Source organism: Mastigoproctus giganteus, chromosome 6 (assembly GCF_048544385.1).
Source record: "Mastigoproctus giganteus isolate SK-2022 chromosome 6, ASM4854438v1, whole genome shotgun sequence".
In the NCBI taxonomy this organism is placed as follows: Eukaryota; Metazoa; Arthropoda; class Arachnida; order Uropygi; family Thelyphonidae; genus Mastigoproctus; species Mastigoproctus giganteus.
Genome location: NC_143580.1, coordinates 223,006,203 through 223,032,618, shown reverse-complemented (window position 1 = coordinate 223,032,618; position 26,416 = coordinate 223,006,203). Strand labels below are relative to the sequence as shown.

The window sequence follows — 26,416 nt, the reverse complement described above, 5'->3', positions numbered from 1 at the left end:
CCACTCAACATACATCTTCACACCCATTCATGATGGGGCGTTTAGAGAGGAAGTGACTCAATTTAGAAATTTATAACTATATAATCAAACTATTCTATATAACTGATTTAATCTAGAATGGATAGCCAAGGACGGAGTGTTATTGTCTGCGACAATGGTACAGGGGTGAGTAGTTTCAGTTGTTTCGTAGAATACGTTTTACAGGATATGTCCGGTCTTTCAGCGTTTGACACATCCACGTTGAAATTGTAATTATTTTGTAAGAATATTTACTCCGAATATTTGTTTAGAAATTTTGCAGCATATAACACGAAATACTCGAGATTAAGGCACGTAATATATCATAATTTAGTTGACACGGATAGGTGTTTGCTGGAGTTTTTGATCAAAGCATCTTGGGTGCCGGTTGCTGTTCCAGGATGCTCCAGAATTTTTGCATCTCATAGTTTCTAATGCTCTCTTGTTAGAATGCATTTGTTGCACTTTTGGAAAGGCCGGGATCCGAATCTAGACGTGACACCTAAATCCTTTTCTAATAAAGAAAAAAATTCTGTATTAAAAACAAACAAACAAACAAACAAAAATAGGATCATTGGTCTTACAATACATATAACTTATAAATGCGATATGCTGATCATCTCGAGTTTTCCATCCAAAAGAGGACTCGAAATGGAAAATTTTCGAAAGGGAAAACTCAATAAAATATGCAATTTTTAATAATCAAGTGTGTACATGCATAATCGATGCATATGGCGAAGTTGAACAGTGTGGACCCATCCATTCTAATCCTGAACCAAAATATCAAAAGAGTTAAATTTCTCCCAGTGAATTGCAGAAGTACTTTTCTTCATTAGAAACCTAGATGTCCACAGATTTGCAAAAGAAAGTCAGTGGAAACTGCAGACTATCAGTTGACTTGAGAAAACTGTATACATATTTTTTAAATGTAAAGAATGTGATGTTCTTTGTTTTGAGTTTAATTTAGTTGAAGTATTATTGTACTAGTTGGAATAAAGAGATGGGGTCAGGTGATTCAGTGATACAATATGGCCTTAGTTGCTGATGCACCTAAAACCCCAAAAAAAACAACAACTGTGTAGGTTAGTGGCATTATTCAGTTGCACATAACAAGTGATTAGCATTTGTTTATCTCTACTGTTACTTTATACACAAAGTGTACCCTTGGGGTCACAATTAGTGAGGCCACACTGTCCAACTGGTGGTTTACAGGCTGTGTGCAGTATTTGATATAGTACTCTAGTCCATAGGCAAGTGCCTAAGGTACATTTGGCATCTTTTGTGATCAGAAGTTGCCTAGCCCTGATGTGGATAATATTTCATTCTGACATTTGCATGTATCCTTTGAAACACAGCAGTTTTTTTCCAGTAGTTTAGATAAAAAAGTAAATGTAAGTCAGGGAAAGTTAAAATCATGGTAATGAGTTAAATTTTTTTTCTTGTTATAGATGTGTCAAAGATGTAATTAGTTTGTGCCATCTCTGTGCCACACAATTTAACACATAAAAATGGCAGTCAGTGGTATGTTCTTTTATTGGTTACAGGATATCTCCCCCCCCCCCCCATTCTAAGAAATATGTATACTCTGCAAATGCAAGGCATTAAATCATGTTTAAATTTTTCATAGCTGACATATTTTATGTTCTTTAATAAACTACAGTAACATCATTGTTAGTGAATAGTGATTAATAATTAACTTAATATTTTGCTGTAATGAATAATTAACTTAAGCAACCTGATGTAATTATTACTAATCAATCAGTATAGAATTTCACTGAAAATGATGGCATAACAAAGTCCATTTGTAATGCTAGGCTGTCCAGGGTGCTAGCTATGCTGAAAACTGCACAATCAAAATTAGCATTAGTAGAGACTTATGATGCAAGAAAGCGAGTGTATACAGCATCAACCAAAACAAAAAAAAAAAAAAAAATTTCCCATTTCTCCTAACCATTAGCTCCAAAAGTTTATCCAGTTCTTCCTTGACTCTATTTAGGCTATCAACTTCCACAACAACAGCTGGAAATTTGTTCCAGCAATCAAGCACCTGCTAACAAAAGGCAAACTTCCGCACATCCATTCTACAACTGTCTTTCCTCAATTTGAATCTGTGCCCCCTCAAGTGCATAATCTGAGCAAGAGAAGAATCCCATCAGTATTGAGCTTGTTCAAACCATTCAAAGCCTCATACACTCAATCAGATCATAGGTGCCTAGTCTAAAGATAGTGCAATTTGCAGAACTTAGCCTTTCTTGGTAAGAGCATCTTCTCACCAATCTCGTTGCCCTTCTCTGTACCCATTCCAACAGCTCTACATCCTTCCTAAAATGAGACATCCACATCCAGATCTGTATACAGTACTCAAGGCGTAGCCTGACCATTGCCTTATACAAGGGGATAATCACCTCCTTATCCTTGCTAGAAAAATTCCTCTATATCATTGACAAGACACCATGAGCTGCTCTGGCAGCCTGTCTACACTGCTCAGAAAACATCATGTCTCACTGCACGATTAACCCCAGGTCTTTTTGCATTTGTCAATGTTAAACTTCAGTTTCCACCTCACATCTGATCTGCCAAACATTTCTAGATCCTGTAGTAGCAGCTCACCACCATTACTGTCAATAATAATCCTGCCAACCTTTGTATCATTTGCAAGCTTGGACATTAAGCCTGATTTACCTTCATCAATATCATTGATAAATATAGAAAACAACAATGGGTCTCAACACCAATTATTAGTAGAGTCTCCCATCTTGGGAGACTACTAATAACATTAGTCCACGAAGAGCAGTGTCCATTGATTACCACTCTGTTTATTCTCCTATTCAGTGAGCCCTTCATTATTATTATTATTACTAGCCATATAGTGCAAGGAAGCCTGAGGCTTATGCTGCACCAGCCAAAAAAAAATTTCCGAGTTACCCAGAGAGAGAGAGAGAAGTAGAAGGCAATCACCAAGAAACAGATGAATGGTGATATCCAGCTCAGGACCCTGGGTGTGCCAAGCCCATACTCACCAGATGTGAGTCCCTCAACAACTTTCCCTTAATGCTATTCTGTTCCAATTTGTACAGTAGTCTTTTATGTGCATCAGTATTAAAAGCTTTTCTGAAATCCAGGTATATGATATCAAAATTATTTTTTGCATCCAGTTCCTTTGTGTCCACATCATAGTATCTAATCAAATTGGTCACGCAAGATTTTCCCTTAACATTGAATATTAACAAAACCTTTAACCTAAGGGGAAAAAAATAAAACAAAAGGGGTGGGTTAACCCTCCTTGCAAAAAAAATGAGAAGAAAAAAAATTAAATCACACATCATCAATTGTAATTGGGTGGAAGAAATCTAACAACTGTATTTAAAATAATAAAATAATAAAATTAAAACTTCCACCATTCTAGTCAGACAGCTTTATTCCATAGAATGTAGCAGAAAGTAGTTGAATGTAGAATTGCCCTTTAAATAAAGTGCATATATGCCCTCTGTAATAAAAATAATAATATGAAAAGTAAATTCAGACTAATATCTCCAGAATATTAAGTACATTCTGTGTAATCTTCAACTTTTCAAGAGCTAAATTAGTTACCATGTTTCTTCACCTACAGAATGTATCCTCTGCAACAATTGTTGAGTGACACAATTGCAGTGCATTTATGCTTACATGATGTGACATATTCACACACACACACACACACACACACACATATACTGTAATTTAAATAATTATAAATGTGTAATAGTGGCTTTTACTGTGAAAATGGGAGGAAGAGCACTTTGAGGCGTTTTGTAGTTCTTGAATTTGGATATAACAAATTTGAATGAAATACCTGGGAAATGAAATTGGTCAAGAGAAAGAGATAACTATAGGTGAGATAAAAAAGAACAAAATGTGACAGTAATGCAATTTAAAAAAAAAAAAACACTGTGACCTTTTTTCTTGACCACCCTCATTTCTTTTGTATTGCTATTCATCATAACCATCACGCTAGCAAGACTTTTATGGATTTAATGGAGGATTGTTTTCTACAGCAGCTTGTTCAAGGGGCAACCAGAGAGAGTAACACTCTGGACGTGATTATCAGCAGTGATTATTCATGCATTAAGAATTTGCAGATAAAGAAACCACTAGGTCAGTGTTTCTCAATCTTTTTACTCTCGTGGCACATTTTCCAAAGAAGAAAAATTTCGCGGCACACCTACGTAGTCATAGAAGAAGAAATTTCTAAATTTCGCGGCACACTTGGAAAATTTTGCGGCACACTAATGTGACGCGGCACACCCTTTGAGAAACACTGCACTAGGTGACAGTGATCACAGTGTACTGGTGTGGGATTTGCTTAAAGATGTAACTACATGAAGGGTAAAGGGAAGAATTTTTTTTTCTTTCATAAAGGTGACTACAGTGATCTCAGACAGTTTTTAAATTCTATACAGTGGAATCAACTGATGAAGTTAAAAACAGCAAATTGTAAATGGGAAGCCTTCAATGAAATAACCTCTGGGTTTTCATACCAACTAAGAAATACTATTCAAGATTTAGACATAAATGGATGTCAGATGAACAAATGAGGCTCGTGGCAGAGAAGAAAAATGTATGGGATGCATATAAATTATCAGGTGACACAGAAGCCTATGGCACATATAAGCTAGTGTGTAATCAAGTCACAAAGGAGGTTAGGCAAGCGAAGGCTGATTACAAGAAATCTTTGGCAAAGGATGCAAAGAAAAACAACAAAGACTTCTTTGCTTATGTAAACTCTAGAGGTAGGGGATGAATCAGATTGGTCCACTCGATATTGGCGGTTCAATTATTGATGATCCTGCTCAGATAGCTGACAAACTGAATGAATATTTTGCATCTACATTCACACATGAGGAGTTATTCAAGGAGGGGAATGCCAGAAATGTAAACTCTAACAGGGAGCTTAGTGATTTTGTATTAATGGAAAGCAAAGTGGACGAGAAATTGTTGAAGTTAAACATAAAAAAGGCACCTGGTGGTGGATGGAATCTATCCAGTTATATTGAAGGAGGCTGCGAGGAAAGTATGGAAACCCTTAGCCATAATTATGAGAGCATCCTTAGATTCAGGGGAGATGCCCATGGACTGAAGATGTGAAAATGTATTCTCATTTTACAAAGGGGATTTAAAGGGTGACAAATAATTATAGACCTGTTAGTTTAACTTCTGTTCCAAGGAAAATAATGGAGTCACTGGTTAAAGAAGTGTTGCAGGTTCACCTAGACAAGACTGCAGTAATAGTTCAGACACAGCATGGATTTAGCATTAGAATTAGCAGAGGCATATGATGCAAGAAAGCAAGCTTATGCAGCATCAGCCAAAAAAAAAAAAAAAAACATGCTCCCATTTCACCCCTCCGTTCGTTCCAAGTACTTGTCCAGCTCAGCCTTAAATTTATTTAGGCTATCAACTTCCACAACAAAGGATGGAAGTCTGTTCCACAAACCAACCACCCGCTGGCTAAAGGCAAACTTCTGCACATCTATCCTACATCTGTCTTTCCTCAATTTGAATTTATGCCCTCTCAAATGATTATTCTAAGCAAGAGGAAGAATTCCATCAGCATTGAGCATTCTCAAACCATTCAAGGCTTTATACATCTCAATCAGATCACCTTGCAGGTGCCTAGTCTCCAGACACTGTAATTTGCAAAATTTAACTTTCTTGTTAAGAGCAACCCTTTGTTCCATTCACTAATCTTGTTGACCTTCTCTGTACTCATTCCAACAGCTCTACATCCTTCTTAAAATGAGGCCTCCAGACCTGTATACTGTACTCAAGGTGTGGCCTGACCATTGCCTTATACAAGGGGATAACCACCTCCTTATCCCTGCTAGAAAAATTCCTGTATATCATTGACAAGACACTATGAGCTACTCTTGCAGACCGTCTGCACTACTCAGAAAACTTCATATCTGCCTGCACAATTACCCCCAGGTCCTTTTCATTCACTACCACTGTCAGTGTAGTACCACAGAGTTGATACGTCACTCTGGGGTTGCTGCTTCCCATATACAGTACTTTACATTTGTCAATGTTAAACTTTGTTTGCCACCTCTCAGCCCATCTGCTCAACGTTTCCAGATCCTGTTGCAGCAGCGTACTGTCATTAGTGTCCTTAACAACCCTGCCAACCTTCATATCATCTGCAAACTTGGACATTAAGCTTGATATACCATCATCAATATCATTTATAAATACAGAAAACAACAATGGACCCAACACTGAACCCTGAGGGACTCCACTAATAACATTAGTCCACGATGAGCAGTGTCCATTGATTACCGCTCTGTCTTCTCCCACTCAACCATCCCTTTATCCATAGCAGCAATTTGCCTCCAATGCCACACTGCTCCAATTTGTGCAGCAGTCTTCCATGTGCAACAGTATCAAAAGCCTTTCTAAGATCCAAATATATGATATCAAAGTTATTCCCTGCATCCAGTTCCTTTGTGACCACATCATAGTATCCAATCAAATTTGTCAGGCAAGACCAATTTGATTGGATAATCAAATTGGTCTTGCCTTTTGCCTTAACAAAACCATGCTGTGTCTGAGCTATAACTGAAGTCTTGTCTAGATGATCCTGCAGTGGTACTTTAACCAGTGCCTCCATTAATTTTCCTGGAACAGAAGTTAAACTAACAGGTCTATAATTACTTGTGAATTGGGGTCACATTTGCACATCTCCAGTCCATGGGTACCTCCCCTGAGTCCAAAGAAGCTCTCATAATTATGGCTAAGGGTTTGCTTACTTCCTTTGCTGCCTCCTAATCTTCTGAAAGCTTCCTCAAGAGTTCCAAGTGATTAATGGAATTGGGAGATTAATAGAGGACAACAGATGAATTTGAAGGAATGGGATAGAGAAATTTTAAGCCAAAAAAGATTGAAAAGAAGAGATTCCAAATTACTAAATCTCTGACAGGGTATATCAGAGCACACATATGTGCAAGTTACCACCTTTGAAGTGAAAAGAATCATACAGCGAATAGTTAGGACAATTGTAATGAGCAGTGGTTGAATCAGTTAACAATTGGGATTCTGTTAGAAAAAGTAAGTTGGGGTTTGCAGGCTGTAAGTGGAAATGGTCATTAAGATTGGAACTGAGACCACATGTATTAGTGAAATGAATAAAAGAATTTTTGGGAGGTTTAGATCTTTTCACAGATAAGTTTTTTCTATTAGTTTGACTATTTGATGTGTTCAATAGTAAAGAACAGGAGTGGGAAGGCATGTATGAAGTAGTGAAATTTTTGGATGTGGTGTACACACAGCAAGAATATACCCAGCTAGTTGACATAAATGTGCCCTTGACATCCCCCTGTATGCACACTTCCCAGACTCCTACCAGTCACTATCTGGCAGAGTAGTGGCAGCGAGATTATACTAGCTTTGGAGTCACCATAAAAAAAAAAAAAGGTGGTGGTTGTTATTATTATTAAAAACTTTTTCCCTTTTATGGGATATTTTTCCACCCCTTACGGGTACTGGTACCAAGTGCATGGGATGGTTGATTGTGTCTAGGTATTGCTATTATTACTGTCGGTCAAGGAACTCTCTAATCATCCTACAGGTGTTTTGGATTGTGGCTTTCTGGAGTTCCGTGTAAGGGTCCTCCGGAGGTCTATTCCCACTGGATTCATATGGAAGCTCTTTGCACCATGCTGGTGCAAAGTGATTGGGATGGTCATTACTTGTTCCATATATGCTACATTTCTTTAACTTCCTATTTGTGTACTTTCTGATCTTTTCCTTATAGGTTTTCTGGAGGTTGCTAGTATTGGACACCACTATGTCAATCAGTTAGGTAGCCCTTGCCTTGTTGATAAGAGTTATGTTTGGTCTGTTGTGCAGGATTGTCTTGTCTGTTATTATGGCATAGTCCCAATACTGCTTGTGGGTTCAGGTCTCCAGTGCAGCCCGGGGTTCATACTTGTAATACGGTGCACTCTCTTTCATCAACTGGTATTTGAGTGCTAGCTTCTGATGTTTTATCCTGACCACCCGGTCATGTCTTTGCGTATACTCTGGATGATCATCCTACAGTGATGTGCTGGATTGTTTCTGGGGCCAGGTGGCATCATTCACGTGTCACCTGTCGCTCGGGGGAAGGGCCTTGGTGATGTATTTCCAGTAGTTCCTGGTGTCGATTACATGGTCTTAGGTGGTGAGCATGAATCTTTCTGTCTTAGGGAAGAGTTTCCTGTTCATGAGCCATGTGTTGGAAGTCATCTTATCTATGTAGTCTTGGTGACATGGAGTGCCTTCTTTGGCTGTCTTTCTTCCGTTTTTTGTGTGAGTAGGATCTCTTTGTTAAGTTGCATTCCATTTGTTTATCTTTCTTATGGCTTTATAGATTGGTTCTGTGTTTTCTTGGAAGTAATCATGCACGTTCTTAATTTCTCTTGTGTTGTGAGGTCATTCAACCCCTCCCTCCTTTCCAGGCTATGGTCAGTCTCTCAGTGGCTGACTTTGGGTGGTGTTTTGGGTGGTGCTTTTCATCATCATTATCCTGGTTGATTTCATAATCTCCAGCTCGGTGTTGGTCCAATCTATGATCCTGAAGGAGTACATTAGTCTGGGATTGCATAAGTATTTATGGCTGTGACCATGTTCCCACCATTCAACTTTGATTTTAGCAGGATTCTCAGTCTCTGATGGTATTTCCCAGTCAGGAGGTTCTTGATCTATTTATGTTCTAACTGGTGAGCCTGCATCAACCATAGATATTTGTAGATCTCTCCCTCTCATTGCTTCAATCTCTTCAGCTGGTAGTTTCATCCGACTACATGTCCTTGTTGCAGTCCATAGGTCTTGTATTTGTCTAGGCCAGATTGTATCCTGATGTCAGTGCTGAACTCTTCTGTGATCCAGAGTAGCTGTTGGAGTTGATTCTCAGTTTTGATATAGAGTTTGATATCATCCATGTATTTATTATTATTATTTATGCTTTTACTCTTTTGAAGTCTGTCAGACTATTTCACTAGAATTATAAGATGTAGAATCAGAGACTGACTGATTGGCTGGAGTGCCATAGTTCAAAGGGCTCAAAGGAGAGAAAAAAAAATATATATATATATATATATACATACAGGATTGTTAAAATAAAAGTATCCCTATGTAGAGGGCTCTGGAGCGAGTTCTAAGGCTTGTACTGAAGAGAAATTTGGACAACAGGTACAATAAAGAATGCACTTGCCATTTATTGGAAAAAAAAATTAGTTACAAAATTTGCCACTGTATGGTGTGCAACTATCTTAGTTACGATTATGCAAATAATGTAAGTTATTGCCACAGCGCCACTACTCAGCTCTACTTTACTGTATAAAAGCAAAGCAGTCTCTTCAAAATCATACAGTAGATGTTTGCTTGCACTACAGCAGCAATGCCAACTGTATTGCAACAGGAAAAGGCGCTATTAGTGAAGCTGTACTATCAGAACAGCAACAATGCAGCTGTGGCTATCAGAGAATTCCAGCATCAGAAGCGCATAAGGCGTGGACCTATGACTGTTTGTGCTGTCTGCAAAATGATTGCGAAATTTGAAGCAACAGGACATCTTGGTATTCAACCAGGTAGAGGTCGAAAACGAGTGGACTCTTCTTGTGTTTAAGATGTGGCTATGGCTGTCGTGGATTTATCAAGTCAATCTCCATGTGGTAGTACAAGTGTGCCAGCTGTTTCTCGTGAAGTGGACATGCCGTATTCCACTGTAAGGCTAGTAATGTGTCAGGTGTTGCAGTACTATCCTTACAAGATGCACATGCTACAGCAGCTAAACATGGCGATGCTGATATTCGTTTCACATACGCACTTCAATTTCTGGTGTGAATTACAGTGGATATCACTTGGCCATGGAACATCCTTTGGAGTGATGAAGCCCACTTCTGCTTAAATGGACAAGTGAATGCGCACAACTGTTGCATTTGTGCAACAGAAAACCCTTGAGTTATCCAAGAGGTCCCGTTGTATTCTCTAAAAGTGATAGTGTGGTGTGGATTTATGGCCACATTAATGATTGGGCCGTATTTTTTTGAACAGGTAACACTGACTGAACCCCACACCTGTTCCATCACTGCACAGAAATATTATGAAATGTTGGAAAATTTCATAATACCAGAACTGCAACAACATGGGTGCTTTCAGGATACCATATGCATGCGAGATGGTGTGCCACCCCACATCTGCCGTTGTGTCCAAAGATTGCTAAGGTAACACTTTACAGATGAATGGGTCATCAGCCGTTGTTTCCAGACATCTTGGCCACCCCAATCACCGGACCTCACCCCCATGCAACTTCTTGTTGTGGGGTTTTTTGAAGAACCGGGTGTATTGAGAAGTATGTCAAACTCTGGCAGATCCGAAGGACAGCATTAGACGTCATGTGCTGGCTATTCCAGTTGACATGTTACGTTCTGCTGTAGAAAATGCTGTTCTTCGAACGGAAACTGTTGTTGACCAAAATGAAGGACACATTGAAAAATTGTAGCACTGTTCAAGTGATTTGTATTGCCACAGCACCATATAGTGACAAATTTTGTAACTAATTTTTTTTCCAATAAATGGCGAGCGCATTCTTTATTGTACCTGTTATTCAAATTTCTCTTCAGTACGAGCCTTAGAACTTGCTCCAGAGCCCTCTACATAGGGATACTTTAATTTTAACAACCCTGTATATATTCATTTTGGTTGGTTACTACAATGTGGTCGCAAAGGAACTGGATGCAAAAAATAATTTTGTTATCATAATACTGTACATGGATTTCAGGAAAGTTTTTGATACTCTTGCACATAAAAGACTGTTGTACAAATTGGAGCAATGTGCCATTAAGGCAAGTTGCTTCTATGGATAAAGGAATGATTGAGTGGGAAAAGACAAGAGTGTGGTAATCAATGGGCATTGCTCTCTGTGGACTAATGTTATTAGTGGAGTCTCCCAAGATTTGGTATTGGTGCCCATTGTTTGTTGTTTTCATTATTTATCAATGATATTGATGAAGGCATATCAGGCTTAATGTCCAAGTTTGTAGATGAAACAAAGGTTGGCAGGGTGGTTAATGACAGTATGCTACTGCAACAGTATCTAGAAGAGTTAGGCGGATGGCTGAGAAATGGCAGTTGAAGTTTAACATCGATAAATGCAAAGTACTGTGTATGGGTAGCAGTAACCCCAGAGAAATGTACCAACTAGGTGGTGGTACCAACTCAGAGTAGCGGAATATGAAAAAGACTTGGGGGTAATTGTGTAGTCGGATGTCAAGTTCTCTGAGCAATGCAGAACAGACTGTCAAGACAACTCATGTGGTTTTGTCAATGATATATTGTTATTTTGCTAGCAGGGATAAGGAGGTGATTATTGTATAGGGCAATGGTGTTGCCTTATATTCATTGTACGCGTTGTATAAGACAATGATCAGGCCACACCTTGAGTGCTGCATACAGATCTGGAGGCCTCATTTTAGGAAAGATGTAGAGCTGCTGGAATGAGTACAGAGAAGGGCAACAAGATTGAGCGAACAAAGCGGGTACTCTTACCAAAAAAGGCTTCACTTCTGTAAATTGCAGCATATGGAGATTAGGCACCTATGAGGTTATCTGATTGAGGTGTTTAAGGCTTTTAATAGATTGAGAAAGCTCAATGCTGATGGCATTCTACCTCTTTCTCAGACCACACATGAGGGATCACAAATTCAAATTGAGAAAGGGCAATTGCAGAATAGATATGTTTAAGTTTGCCTTTAGCTGAGTGGTTGATTGTTGAAACAAACTTCCTTCAATTGTTGTGGAAGTTGATAGTTTAAATAAATTCAAGAAAGAACTAGACAAAGGGAATGAATATATATATATTCATTATCTATCTATCTATCTATATATACAGAGTGTCTCAAAAATACACGGCATAACTTCAGGAATGAGTTCCTCATATGAAGACAATAAAAATATTTTATATCAACATAGTTCCAGAAATGCTTGGTTCCCGAGTTATTAACCAGAATGTCTCATCTCCCGCAGGTTATTTCCTTCATCACAAGGTACTGACAGAATCTGGTGGTTTTCCGTTCCGACCATGTACTCATATCAGGAGCAAGTGGATATGCACTTTATGTATGGTTTGACGGATGGCAATGCTCTGGAGGCTCGTCGTTTGTATCACGAAAGGTTCCCAGGACGAAGATGTCCAGACAGGAAAATGTTTGAAAGTATCCATCGCTGCCTTTGTGAACATGGGACCTTTACACCTCGTGCTGCCAACAGAGGGCGACCAAGATCTACAACTCCTGAAGTAGATGAGATTTTGGATGTTGTGCATGCCACTCCTGGAATCAGCACACTCAGAATAGCAATGGAACTGGCTGTTCAACCTTCGACTATTTGGAGAGTGCTGCGAGAACACCAACTGTATCCTTACCATCTGCAACAAGTATGACAATGCCAACGGGAATTTGGCATCGTCTTTGCAAGTCCATGAGACGTCGATGTGAGGCCTGTATTCAGACAGAAGGTGGACATTTTGAACAATTACTATAAGGTGATGTGAATAGTTAAGTGTCATAGACAGACCTTCAAAACTCGGAAACCAAGCATTTCCGGAACTATGTTGATATAAAATATTTTTATTGTCTACATATGAGGAACTCATTTCTTAAGTTATGCCGTGTATTTTTGAGACACCCTGTATATATAAATCTTTTAAATGCATGCACAAGCCACACCCTGCATTTTACAGGATTTGCCAGATAAAGAAATTTTAGTAAAAGCATGTTGTCAATTAGAAGAGGCACTGAAATATCAAAAAAGCTAATACAGTACTTCTTTGTGAAATTAAACATTTATTGTTTCAGTTATCTGATCTCAGGCAGAGGGAGTAGGTCCCTATGAATTTTTCTGCTAACATAACATGTGAACACACTTCTATGGACAAATACACAATACAAATATGAGCAGCAAGCTTCAGTGCCATTAAATAATCATTTGTTCCTTTGTAATTAAGTGTGAAGTGCCATTTTATCAAGGTTGTTTCATTTTTTTGAGGCAGTTTTTTTCCTCTCACTTAATTCTCGGGCAGTGATTGTAAAGTTTCTCTGTGATTTTTTAGCTTTACCTTTAACAGCAAATTTCCCGTCTTGGAACATGTTATGCAGGGACAATGAAAATTTGTTTATCTAGGAACCAATTTAAAAATAGTTCCTGGAATAAAATAAATAAGTATATTGAAATTAGTAAAAGTGGCTGGATATAGTTCACATCTATGTTTATGGCAATTTCAAAACTTGAAGTATGACTTTTACCAAAATGGCAAGTGCTAGAGTTATTGGCATATGAGGGAATGTTGTGACAAAAACATACTGCAATGAGGTGATCCCTGATGTTCAGTGTTTTTACTTATTTTTCTCCACTGTCTTACTCATTTAAATAAACTCATCTTTCTTTTTCACTAATATCTACTCCCCTCATCCATCTTTTGCTGCTGTTAATGGTGATTGCTGAAACATCGTAGTTCATTACTAGTACAATTTTAGATGCATGTGCAAATGCCTGTTAGTATCACTGTCCTCCCACCCATTCATCACGCCTGATGAACATGTTTTCATATCTTATATATTTGATCCCTTTATAAGCATTTGTGAAGGGATTTCAAATTTCTTTAAAATTGAACAAAAAGAAATCCAATAATATTTTTTAAATACATATTTTGCATTTATATTCAATAGATTTTCATTAAATTTAATAGCATATCTGTTTAGATATACTAACATAAAAAAAAAAGAATAGACTACATTATTAATTCTAGAAAAAAAAACAATCTGAATGAATGTTGCAACATGTGTAATGTGAACATTACTTACCTTATTCTTTTTCATCTCCAGAGCATAACTGATGTATCCTTTCTCGCTTACCCTTCTTCATTCCATGTTTGCTTCCCTCCACCCTTAATTGTTTTATGTTTCTCTTTGGGTCTGTTGAAGGCAATATACTAACTCAACTTATTCTGTTGTATCAAGTGATCATTCCTGTAGTTTTAGAAGCAGTTGTAGGCAATTTTTTGAATGGGTTCTTTTAAAATGGAGCCCTCAGGGATTGGGGCAAGTATCAATTCCTGAAGGCAATACTTCTAACCCCTTGCCCCCTTTCATGTAGCCATTCTGTAATTTATCAGGGCAGCTTAACCCATGACCTCAGCCAGTCTGTATAGTAATATAATATGGGACTAAGTCAAATGCTTTGCTGAAGTCCAATTGAACAATGTCAAAGTTACTAGGTTAGTAAACTATTACATAATTTTCCCTTTACACAATTTATTCCTTTGAGGAAACCATTTCACTTAATGATTAAGTATGCACCTTTTATTTCATTCTTAATTATTGTTTCCATGATGTACCATGCAACTAAATTTAAGCTGACAACTTTGTTCTTGAACCATGTTTATGGATTGAAGGGGAGGGTGTATGTTTGTGCTTTGCCAGTCTAAGGAAATTACCATTACGTCCAATGACTCCTTTTGCGGAGTTGAATTGGTTGTTACGACAGTCAAAAGGGAATAGAGTGATGGCACAGCTATATTTAGGGGTGACAAATTATTGCTCGGTGTTGAAGTTATCAGAGACTTACAGCATAGTGGCGAAGAAAGTGCTGGCAGGAAAAGATTGTTCAAGTTAAATTTTTTTTTTTTTTTTGTAGAAAAAGTGATTGAACCAATATTTTAATCCCTCATCAGTAAAGGACATATGTACCAGGGTTAATGCTACTAAATGCTAAAGTAGTGAACATGAATGTGCTAAAAGTTCTTGGTATTTATACAAATTACATGTTGTGCTGTCTGTAGTAATTGTTAAGGTTTCCACTGAAGTGGCATATTAATATCATATGGTATATTGCTATGTGAATAATGGGGTTGTTCTTTTCAAGTAGTAAATCTCTTCAACTTTAACAAGTTTGCGTATACAGATCCCCACCCCTTCCTAACTGCTTTTCAACACTTTATAAGCATTAGAAGCAAATCCCTGTAAAAAGCAGTTGGGGGATCTGTATTCATTTTTAATAAATGAAATTGATTTAGGTGGTCAGTAAGGGTAAACAGTTTTCTTAGCATTTCATCCTTAATACAAGGGTGGATAAACTTTTCAATTTATGGGAAAGATAAGGGATTATGATTGCTTTTGGGATTAAATCTGGCTGTCTTCAACTGATAAGTCAGATATTACTCTCATTAAAGAAAGTAAGATGGATGCTATAAAATTTATGAACTATCAGGAAACCTTCAAAAACAAACCAAAGTAAACTTAGAATTTTATGGTATTTGCCCTTTTCAAAATTTTGAAAAGCAACAAGGCTTCCTTGTACTCATGTTTTTTGTGGTCAGCAGGTTTTAAACAGCCTTACAAATGCAGAAGTCTTAATGTTCACAGCATAGCAAACTTCACATTACCATAATTTGTCTTGGTATTGCATTTAATACAGTTTAAACCCTGCTGGCCATGAAATACAATGAACAAGGAAAGTTTCCTATTTTATAAAATTTTGAGAAAATATATCCAAATAACATTGGATATTTCATGATCGCCAGGTATAACTTCACATAACATCCCACATCATTTGACTTAATTACTGCAATTTTTTTAGGGAGTTGTCTTTATAGACCACCTGCTATCTGATGAGGGACCACTAAGTTCTGAGGCCCCGAGTGCCAAGCGTAGCGATTTCGAGCGACCTTTCAGCGAATTTTCTAGCGTGCCAATTATTATAAAGAGCTTATTTTTTGTGTGAGTTTTTGCAATCTCCTTAAACTCCTACTGCATATATTAATAACATTTAGCACATTAAAACTTACTAATACAGAAAGGAAAGTCACCTTTCTTTATATTAATCACTTACCAACCCCCTTTTTTTTCCCCGCTTGGTCACTAGATGGCACCGCTCCTGCCTCCACATGGCAGGGCTGGAAACCTGGGAGGAAAAGCTCTCACTCTCAGGGCAAAAAGGAGCAAACAGCATGGATTCTGACATCAAAGTCACAAAATCCTCTAACATGGCCCAATCAACTCAAGAACATGAAGAAATTTGTACAAACATGGCCAAAAGGCAAAAAACCGATATATATGAGATACCCGCTCCAAAGTATTTCATCATTCATTCTATGGGCGAACAGTCCACTGGAAAATTATCCCCTTTCCTGATACAAAAATGTCTGGAAAGCATAGCTGGAACTCCAAAAGCAGTAAAAAGATTAAAATCAGGCGACCTACTAATTGAGACAGTCAATATATGACAGTCAGAGCAACTAATGAAAATGTCCACTTTTGGCGGAATCCCAGTATCAATTACACCCCATAATTCTTTAAACACCTTGAAAGGAATAATCTCTGAATGGGATCTCCTCACTATAACAGAAGAAATATTACAAGAAATGAAAACCCAAGGAGTCATTCATATTAAAAGAATAACGGTAAAAAAAAAAAGGAATAATCATCCAGACCAGAAATATCATTTTAACTTTCAACACTCCAAGTCCACCACAGCATGTGAAAGCAGGATACTTGTTTTGTCAAATCCGACCCTACATAACAAATCCTATTCGATGCTTTTTAATGTCAAAAATACGGACATTCACAAACAACATGCAGAGGAACAGCAATATGTGCCAAATGTGGTTCCTGAGAACACACCAATCAAGAATGCACAACCGAGCACACTAAATGCCCAAACTGTAGTGGAAGCCACACTGCCTACTCTCGAGAATGTGAAAGATGGAAACAGGAAAGGAAAATCCAAAAATACAAAGCAGAACACAAAGTTACATACCAGGAAGCCAGAAAGACGATACAACCAACCAACACAAGGAAACCTACCTACGCACAGATAGCTCAAGTAGTACAAATAACCCAGAACCAACAAACAACAGGATCACAAACCGAAGTCACAATTGCACCAAATGAATCGTTGTCGGATTGGGCAAGCAAATGGCTCGTTCCCCCAAAACAGCAGAAACGAGAACAGGTGGCAAACACCCCTATCTCAATTCTACCAACAGTAATTTCACCGCTGCAGGGAAAAACCAAAGAAGATATCTCCATAATAATGCACCATGCTGCTGAACAAATGGACACAGCAGGAAAAACACAACAAGAAGAGCCCCTTCTAGAAATATTTGCTGAGGAAGATATGGACACTGGAAAGCCATATTTCCCTAAAAAAGACAAACCATGCACAGAAAAATTTAAAACAGTAACGAGAAAACAACCAGAAAACTCATCTAAAACAAAACAATGAGTAGTACCTTTATTCAATGGAATTGCCGAGGTTTCCATAAGAATGTTGACGATGTTCGTGATTTAATTTCTCAATATCACCCGATATGTTTCTGCTTACAAGAAATGTATCTAAAATCTGACGATACAATCTTAATCAAGAATTACATTATACATAGACGAGACCGAATAAATAATTCTATAGTCCATGGAGGAGTAGCAATCCTTGTCAATTCTCACATACCAGTCCAAGCAGTCCACCTACAAACCACTCTTGAGGCAGTAGCAGTATGTATAGCAACAAGTAGTTTAATAACAATAGTATCAATATATTTACTCCCGAACCAAGAAATAAATTACGAAGACTTAGAACTAATAGATCAACTATCCCCTCCCTACTGTGTAAAGTGTGTTTGTTGTCAAGCAGCACCAGGGGTTTCCCCCATCTCCGCATTGCTTGCATTGTGATGGGTGTGCCAGTTTACTGGAAATGCCAGAGATTCAAAAGTGTATGGATATTGTACATGTGTAGTGTCGTGTACCATTGTTCTTCTGGTCATTTAGCCACCAGACCCCTACTGAGGCCCAACGTTGCCCCACTTTCGCCCCGTGGAGGCAGACCAGGAAAATACCAATATACTAAGATTTACTCTGGCAGGTCCTACCACCTAATTTCCTGAGATTTCAGTGGCTAGGACCTTAAAAAAAAAATATATATATATACATACATACATACATACATACCCTTTATGCACTCGTGTGGAAGGGAGGTGCTAGGAATGAGAGGCCGAAAGTAGTGGGCGAAGGTTATTTTAGCTAGTTTAATTTAGATTGTGTGGGGGCATTCACTTGCGTGCAGATAGAGTGGGGGAGTAGATTGAAAACTGGGGGGAAAGGCAGGACATGGAGCCGATAGAGAAGACAGCTCCAGTTTACAGTGGGGCATGCCCATGCTCCACCAGAGAGTAAGAATGGGGGATCTAAATGGACATCACCCTTTATGGGGAAATACTGATTTTAATAAAAGAGGACATCAAATAGAAAAATTAATAGATGCCAAAAATCTAATCCTCCTGAATAGTGGAAAACACACGTATTTCCACCTTCCAACAGGAACCAGCTCAGCGATAGACCTTACTTTATGCTCCCCAGCATTATATCCTGTTTTAGAATGGACAGTTCATGAAGAACCATTACACAGTGACCACTACCCATTATTGTCACTTTAACAAAAGACACCCTATGTCAATCCAGATGAAAACCCAAATGGAAATTTCAAAAAGCAGACTGGAAAAAATTCAAAAATTTAGCAGTAATCGAACAACAGAGTCTGACAACTAACCATTGACCAAGCAGTACAATATGTAACGAATCAAATTAGCCAAGCAGCAGAACAATCAATACCAAACTTCCTCTATTCCCAAAGCCTTGGTGGAATGAGGAATGTGCCCAAGCAGAACGAGATAGAAACAGAGCATGGAATATTTTTCGCAAAAGTCCTACCACAGACAATCTAATACATTTTAAAATAATGAGAGCAAGATATGTCAGACGGGCATGCAAGAAAGCCTCCTGGATACGTTTCGCCTCAACCATAAATAGAACTGCAAATACTAAAACAGTTTGGGATAAAATAAAAAAAACGAACAATAGATACCAAAATTTAGTACATCCAATTATCAATTGGCAAGGACAAGACACTGCTGATCCAAAAGAAATAGCAAATGCTTTAGGTGAAACATTTGCCAAAATATCTGCCACCACATCCTATTCACCAGAATTCCAGAAATATAAAAATCATCGAGAAATATACAACTTAAAATTCTCCACAAAATATGTAGAACAATATAACCATCCACTAACCATAACGGAACTCCATAAGGTACTGTCACAAACAAAACAAAGTGCAGAAGGTCCAGATGGCATCAATTATATAATGATAAAGAAACTCAGTGAAGAATCTTTACAATCTATACTTCTTTTATACAACAGAATTTATATGAAACAAGAGTTTGCTAACATGTGGCATCATGCAATTGTCCTTACTTTCTCAAAACCTGACAAAGATCCTACTAATCTAAACAGCTACCGTCCAATAGCACTCACCAGCTGCCTAGAAAGTTAATGGAAAAGATTATAAATTCAAGACTCATGTGGTACCTAGAAAACCATAACCTTTTGTGCCCAGTGCAGTGTGGCTTCAGGAAACATAGATCAACCTTGGACCTCTTGATTAAAATAGTAAACAACATACGAAATGCTTTCATTAGAAAACAACATTTAGTCATGATATGCTTCGATGTCGAAAAGGCATACAATACAGCCTGGTGCTATGGCATTCTCCGGGACATGTATAACTTAAAGCTAAGAGGACATCTCCCTGTTTTCATCCAGAACTTTTTACAGCATTGAACTTTCCAAGTACGAATACAAACTACACACTCAAAGGTCTTCCTACAAGAAGGAGTACCACAGGGATCAGACCTCAGTGCCACCTTCTTTGCAATAAAAATAAATTCTATAACCCAACATATGCCATCCTCCATAAATACAGCTCTTTACGTAGATGATTTCAGTATCTCTTTCCAATCCCAAAACATGATAACAATAGAATGCCAGTTACAAGGTGCAATAAACAAGGTCAGCAACTGGGCTCAGAAAAATGGTTTCACGATCTCCACAAAAAAAACTATAGGCATGCACTTCTGTAGGAAAAGAAACCTTCGTTTAGATCTGGAATTAAAACTTAATGGACAGTTAATCCCAATCAAGCAAACCATAAAATTTCTTGGACTTATTCTTGATAAAAAACTAACTTTCTTGGAACATATAAAACAACTAAGAACAAACTGCCTCAAGAAACTAAACATTTTGAGAGTCTTATCCGTAACGACCTGGGGTGCAGATAGAGTTACTCTGTTGCGATTATACAGAGCCCTCATAAGATCTCGACTAGACTATGGAGCCCCCGTGTATAACTCAGCCAAACCGAGTGCCTTGAGGTGGCTTGATCCAGTGCACCACAGCGCTTTACGAACAGCTTTAGGGAGCATATCGTACCTCACCAGTCCACAGCCTATATGCAGAGGCTCATGAACCATCACTACAACTCCAGAGACAAAACTTGCTGTTATACTACACTGCAAAGATAAAATCAATACCTGACCACCCGACATGGACAATCCCACACTAACCAAGTTTGGAAAACTTATATAGAGCACATCCAAATGTTAACAAACCAGCAGCATTTAAGAGACCTGATCCAGCAACGTAATTTAGATCTCAGTCAGATAGCAATTTCTCCTAAAATTCCATATCCACCTTGGGATACCATTCAAAAGATATGCGATCTCCATATGCATAAATGGAACAAGGATTCCCTACCTACACAAAATTTCCAACAATCACACGCAGCCTACAGAGACAAACATTGTAATTCTATCCTGATATACACAGATGGTTCCAAAACAGAAACCAAAGTAGGAATAGCAGCCAAATTCCCAAATACAATAATTTCCAAACTACTTCCAACTGAGTGCAGCATTTATACGGCAGAACTGGAGGTTATACAACTAGCCATGAACCATATATGGCTAACCAACATCGCCAACAGTATAATATTTACAGATTCATTCAATGCTCTGCAAGCCTTAAAGGATAACACCATAAATACCCATCCGATCGTATGTAAAATACATAACACGCTATCAAAACTAGCAAAGCGAAATCAAAACATAAGTTTCTGCTGGGTTCCCGGACAGTAGGAATAGATGGCAACGAACAGGCAGACCAAGCAGCAAAACAAGCAGAAAGCCCAATCAACACTACCATAAAAATACCATACCTGGACTATAAAATTACAATTCGAAACAGTGGCAACAAAAATGGCAGAAACAGGCTGGTGACAAATTACTACAAAAAAAAAAACCGTTGTTACAACAATGGAAAACCAGTACAAGAACCAACAGACAAGAAGAAGTTATACTTAGCAGATTAAGAATAGGACACACACCAATGTTACCCACTCCTACCTGCTCCGAGCTGAATCTCCGCCTCAGTGCTCTGACTGTCACACAGTGCAAATGGTCCAACATATTCTACTCGACTGCCCTAACTTTACACGAGAACGTCAGATTACCTTTAAATCCTTAAAAGGAACGGACACATTTTCATTACGAACAATATTGTCAGATAAATCTAATATATCCGAAGTCTTCCAGTTTCTGAAATGTATAAACTACTACAATTTGATATAAAAATCATAACAAAAGACGCCATTAAATAAGCCATAAATCATGTTTGGTGCATTATATCCATTAAAATATGCACCATTAATGGTGCATATTTTAATGTACCATTAAAATATCCAATCCAACCAACCAACTGAAATAGACTATTATGGCAGTGTTTCATCTTTTAAATAAAGGTTTGATTTATAAACGTGATGCTATTTGTTGAAAAAATAGTGCAGTACCAAAGCTATTTGGGGTAACAAGATGCATTGCTTTGGTATAAGAGATATTATTAAACCATCAGTACTTTTTCCTTTTTCATACACAGACACATTAATTTGCTAGCATAACTTGCAAATTTAGTAGAACCAAGACTGGAGGCACATAGAAATAAAGTTTTACAAGTATCAAACAGCATTTTAAGTGATACCTATGTGAACTGGCACTTGAATGAGGTGCAAAAAATTTACCACTTGTTTGAACAGCTTTTCTGTGGGCATGTGTGATAAAATCAATCATTTTTCTCTGTGGCATTATGAGTAAAATTAAGATATGAGTAATTTATTATTATATAATGTAGTTTTATTAATTTCAATTAATTTCCTTTTTAGTTTGTGAAGTGTGGTTATGCTGGTTCAAATTTCCCAGATTTTACTTTCCCATCTATGGTAGGTAGGCCCATCATTCGTGCAGCACACAAAATTGGTGATATTGAAGTTAAGGTAAGAATTAAAATGAAATAACATTTATTTTCATTGTACAGTTGTTAAAGAGGTTGGAGGATATTTTACCAAGTTAAAATGATTTGACTTGTAATGTAGTTTTAAGTTTGATCCAGTTCCTATTTATTTTGAACTGCTAATTAGTTTCTATATTAGATGCTTATTTGTGATTACTCGTGGTATATCATACATGGAATTTTGATTATCACAACCACAATACTATTGGTAACCTTAGAATATGCTGTGTGATGCACTGTATCTGTTTTGTGAGTGTAGCAGTAAAGTGTTTTAGATACTTGGTATGCTTTCACTTTTAAAAATATTTTCATAATCACAGAACTTCTTTGTTATCTGGTTGATAGAACTGTAATTATAACATAAAGAATATTGTGTTTCCTTCAGCAACACTGAAACTGAGTTTGACTGTAAACAAAAGTGGTTAACCAGCAGTAAAAAAAAGTTAATTTTTTTTTTTTTTTTTTTATGATCATTATAAATTACAATGTACAGCAGGGACAAATTAAAATCATATTTAAATAATTTTACTGAATTCAATCAGACTAATGAAAACGCCTTTTCTGTTCTGTTTTATTTCCTTGTTTATCTGTCTTTCTGCCATCATTTCTCTCATTTCCAATTATCTTTGCAAACCTAGTAGTTTCAGTTTGGAATGGCTTATAAAGTTGTGCCACAAGCTTAAAAAGGTTGTAAATGTTATGTTTCCTTTTGTAATAAATTGTCAATGCTTAGATCTTGGTTATCGGTTAACTTTGATTACATTTCCTGCATGGTTTAAATTTCAATCTTAATCAGATCTAATTTACTTTTCAACTGGTTATAATTTAGGCATTAAGACTTACCTTATGCCACAGATTTTTATTATTTTTTTTTCAAGGAGCACTTAATGCAAAAAGTTAAGTGTTAAATTAAGCAATTTAAAGTAAGCCAAGAAACTGCAGAGTCAATCAAATGTTGAATACCAAGAAAATAAAATAATAAATGTTGCTGTAAAGTAGGAACATCTCAATAAAATATTGTAATAAATAAACCTTCTACTGGAAAAGCTTTATACAACAGTTTGAAGCTGTAATTTATTTGATTGTTATTTTTTCATTATATCTTTTTTTTTCAAGTTATTCTAATGCACAGAATGGCTTTAAAGAACATTTATTTTCACTAGAATAAAGGAGTTGAGGTGACAAGGAAAAGTTGAAAAGGAGATGACTTTATAAAATGTTTAAGAATCTCTGACTTAAGTATAGACCAAATGTGCTAAGATATTATTTTAACAATTTGCATATCTGTTGCAAAAATTTTTTCCCTAAAGGAGTATGGGCATAATTATGTTGAAAGTCAAAATCTTTTCGACCTTGTACAAAATTATTTAAACTTGTTAGTCCAATTTCTAAATTTTAATTTTGAAATTGGGCTGTATTTATTACGAAACATTATTTTTAATACATTTTCAATTGTACTAAATTAGCTAAACACAATACTGCTTGATATAAATAATAAATAATTTATCACGGAATACTGTTTAATATATTTAATACAGAATACTGCTTGATGTAATTGATAAATCATTTATTTTTTAAAAACTTGAATATTTAAATTAAGCTTTGTTATGAATTTTCTGCTGCTTTTGTTCATAAGCACTTCACATATAGCCATTACAAAATTTTGAATTACCTGTCATTAGCAAAGGCCAATACGTTTTATGATAGCTGTGTGAAATGCTTTTGGTTGATAAACTTTTGGATGCCTTTAATTGTTTTTAAAAATAATAAAAACAACTGTGGAATGCTTGTTGGGCAGCAATATAAGGAAATAATTGCATGCATGGTTATTAAAAAAATAGTGGTGAAGAACTAATGGATAAATAGAATTTGAATACAAATTAATTATGTCTTTCTAGAAATTGAAAAAAGGTCTGTGCTTTGCTCTGTTATTGTACCCAAAGGATAACCTAATAATGAACACAGTAATGAGATCATCTTGATGGGGAGTTCCTAAAATTTGCTACAGATAGTGTCTTTAGTTTCAGAAACCTGTCTGTATGAAATTTGCATAGCCGTGTGATATGCAAGTTACTTAAGTATGTTGTAAAACATTTCTGTTTTTAGTTTTAATGTTATTTATTGCTATTTCCTTATGCTGCTTTCTTAGGAAACTACATCTGATAACCATGTAAGTAGTTCTTGAGTTTTTAATGGATTACTTTTCTGTGCTTGCATGTAGTTAATTCCTGCTCGAATTCATATTAATGCCAGTTACTTTCTCCAAGCAGTATTTAAGTTCTTATTTTTTTTTTTCTCTGTACTATCTGAGAAAGGAAATTTCTGCCTGTTTTGTAACAAAAAAGAAATTTCACGAAGTAATTTGTAAATCTCAACAAGAAACACCAAATGTTTTTAGGGTTGATACTGGAATATAAATCTAAAAAGCAATATACAGCCACTCCGTGACTTACATAAATTCAACTTTAGGTAAATTTTTGCTAGCCGGTGCAAACTTTAAAAAATCGTGGAAATTTATTTTGCATCCTGTAGGAAATAAATGGGGACTCAACTAGGATGGCAAAAATATGTACACAACGTAACTCCATAAGAAAGTGCCTTTAAAAAAAGTCCATACAACATTCATTATGTTTATGTTGTAATTCATATCTGTTTGACACTAATTCATCTCTTTGTTGTCACTGATAATGAATTAGTTGAATGAATGCATACTTCACTACTGTTTCGAATAGGAGACCTGCGATTCGAACAGGAATTGTGCCGTCAGTGTTCTTTTTAATCCCGTGTCAGTTGTTGCCAGTGTATTTTTTATCCCCAATTACAATATTGAAGGGAAAGAGACGAAAGGAAAGTGCACGTGGTGGCAGTACTAGGAAATGAAACAAAATTGATTTAGAAATGAAGATGAAAATGATTAAGAAGGACAAAGCAGGACAAAGTTTGTCATCTATTGCATGGTATTTAGGTCTCGCTGCTTCAAAAGAACAGTGAATACTATTTTAAAAGACAGTGTGCATACAAAAGAACATGTTAAAGGATCAGCAGTGATCAAAAAACAGCTTTCAGGTTTATATTGGAGATGGAAAAGATATTAATTATAAGGATAGGAAATCAGATTCAGAAGTGAGTGCCCCTGACACTTGTGCTGGCACTTGTCTTAATCTTTTTATTGCACACATTTGCAATTTTTCCTGTGTGAAAGATAAAAAAATTGAATAAATAATTCTATTTACATGTTTGTCGAACATTGCTTTTTTGCTTCAATCAAATTAAGCTTGCATAACTGCGAGTGCTGCATAAGTATTTAGGGAAGTTCCAACTCAGGTAAAATTCGAGTTGCGTAAAGTTCCACGAAATGCAACCCTTACATAATTCAGGGAGCGGCTGTATTCTTAAAAGCTCTCCACTTTTTTTGCTTTTAGATTTATACATATCAAATGTGAAATAAAATCTTTAAATTTGCTTTAAGAGCAAAGATGGCAATTCTTTAATGCATGTAAAAATGTACTTTAACATAAAATAAGTTTTAAACAATTTTTTTTTTTTTTGTTTGAGGAAAATTTAAGAACACAAGTTCAATGAGAAGTTGTTGAAAAGTCAAAGATAAGGGATATACACAAACAAGCATCATAAAAGTTTAGGGATGTTTACATTAAAACCATGAAGTGCAAAATAAAATGCCAAAGCCTAATGTAAATGATGTACAAAGTACTCTTATTTTGTTAAAGTCATAAGCCAGGACTATATTTATGATGAACAATGTTCTCTAAAAAATTCACTCATTTGCAATAACTGTTGTATGATTCACATACTGAATTCAAAAACTACAACAAAAACAGGAACAAAAGAAAAATTATGCAACTCATAATTTTTCTTTTTTTTTCATGGTTGGACAGGCACCTCCTTGGTATTCTTATCAGTAAGTTTGTCCAATTTATCACCCTGGAAAATGGATGGTCAAATCCTTTGATGCCAAGCAAATATTCATCTCTGTGAGTGAGTAATGATAGTTGATTCATGAGAGAAATCATTGCATGATGGTCCAAATATGTTCAGCAGAATGTGGATGGTGATAAAAAAAAAAAAAAAAAACCCACTCCGGAGTCATAATTCCATCCAGTGCACCAGAGATCAAGCATTATTGATCAGAGTTC

At 36.6% G+C, this 26,416-nt stretch overlaps 1 protein-coding gene across 3 annotated transcripts in view; it reads left to right on the top strand.

Annotated features, from left to right (window-relative positions):
* Positions 1-26,416, top strand: part of Arp2 (Actin-related protein 2) — a 63,350-nt gene continuing 36,934 nt past the window's right edge. For 2 of the 3 annotated variants that reach the window (XM_090375720.1, XM_090375718.1), the window contains exons 1-3: positions 1-165; positions 22,135-22,245; positions 24,412-24,432. In XM_090375720.1, coding sequence (XP_090231846.1) covers positions 118-165; positions 22,135-22,245; positions 24,412-24,432 — 180 coding nt within the window. In that variant the 5' untranslated portion in view covers positions 1-117. The remainder of the gene's footprint in view (positions 166-22,134; positions 22,246-24,411; positions 24,433-26,416) is intronic. The other variant, XM_090375719.1, reaches the window with a different exon arrangement.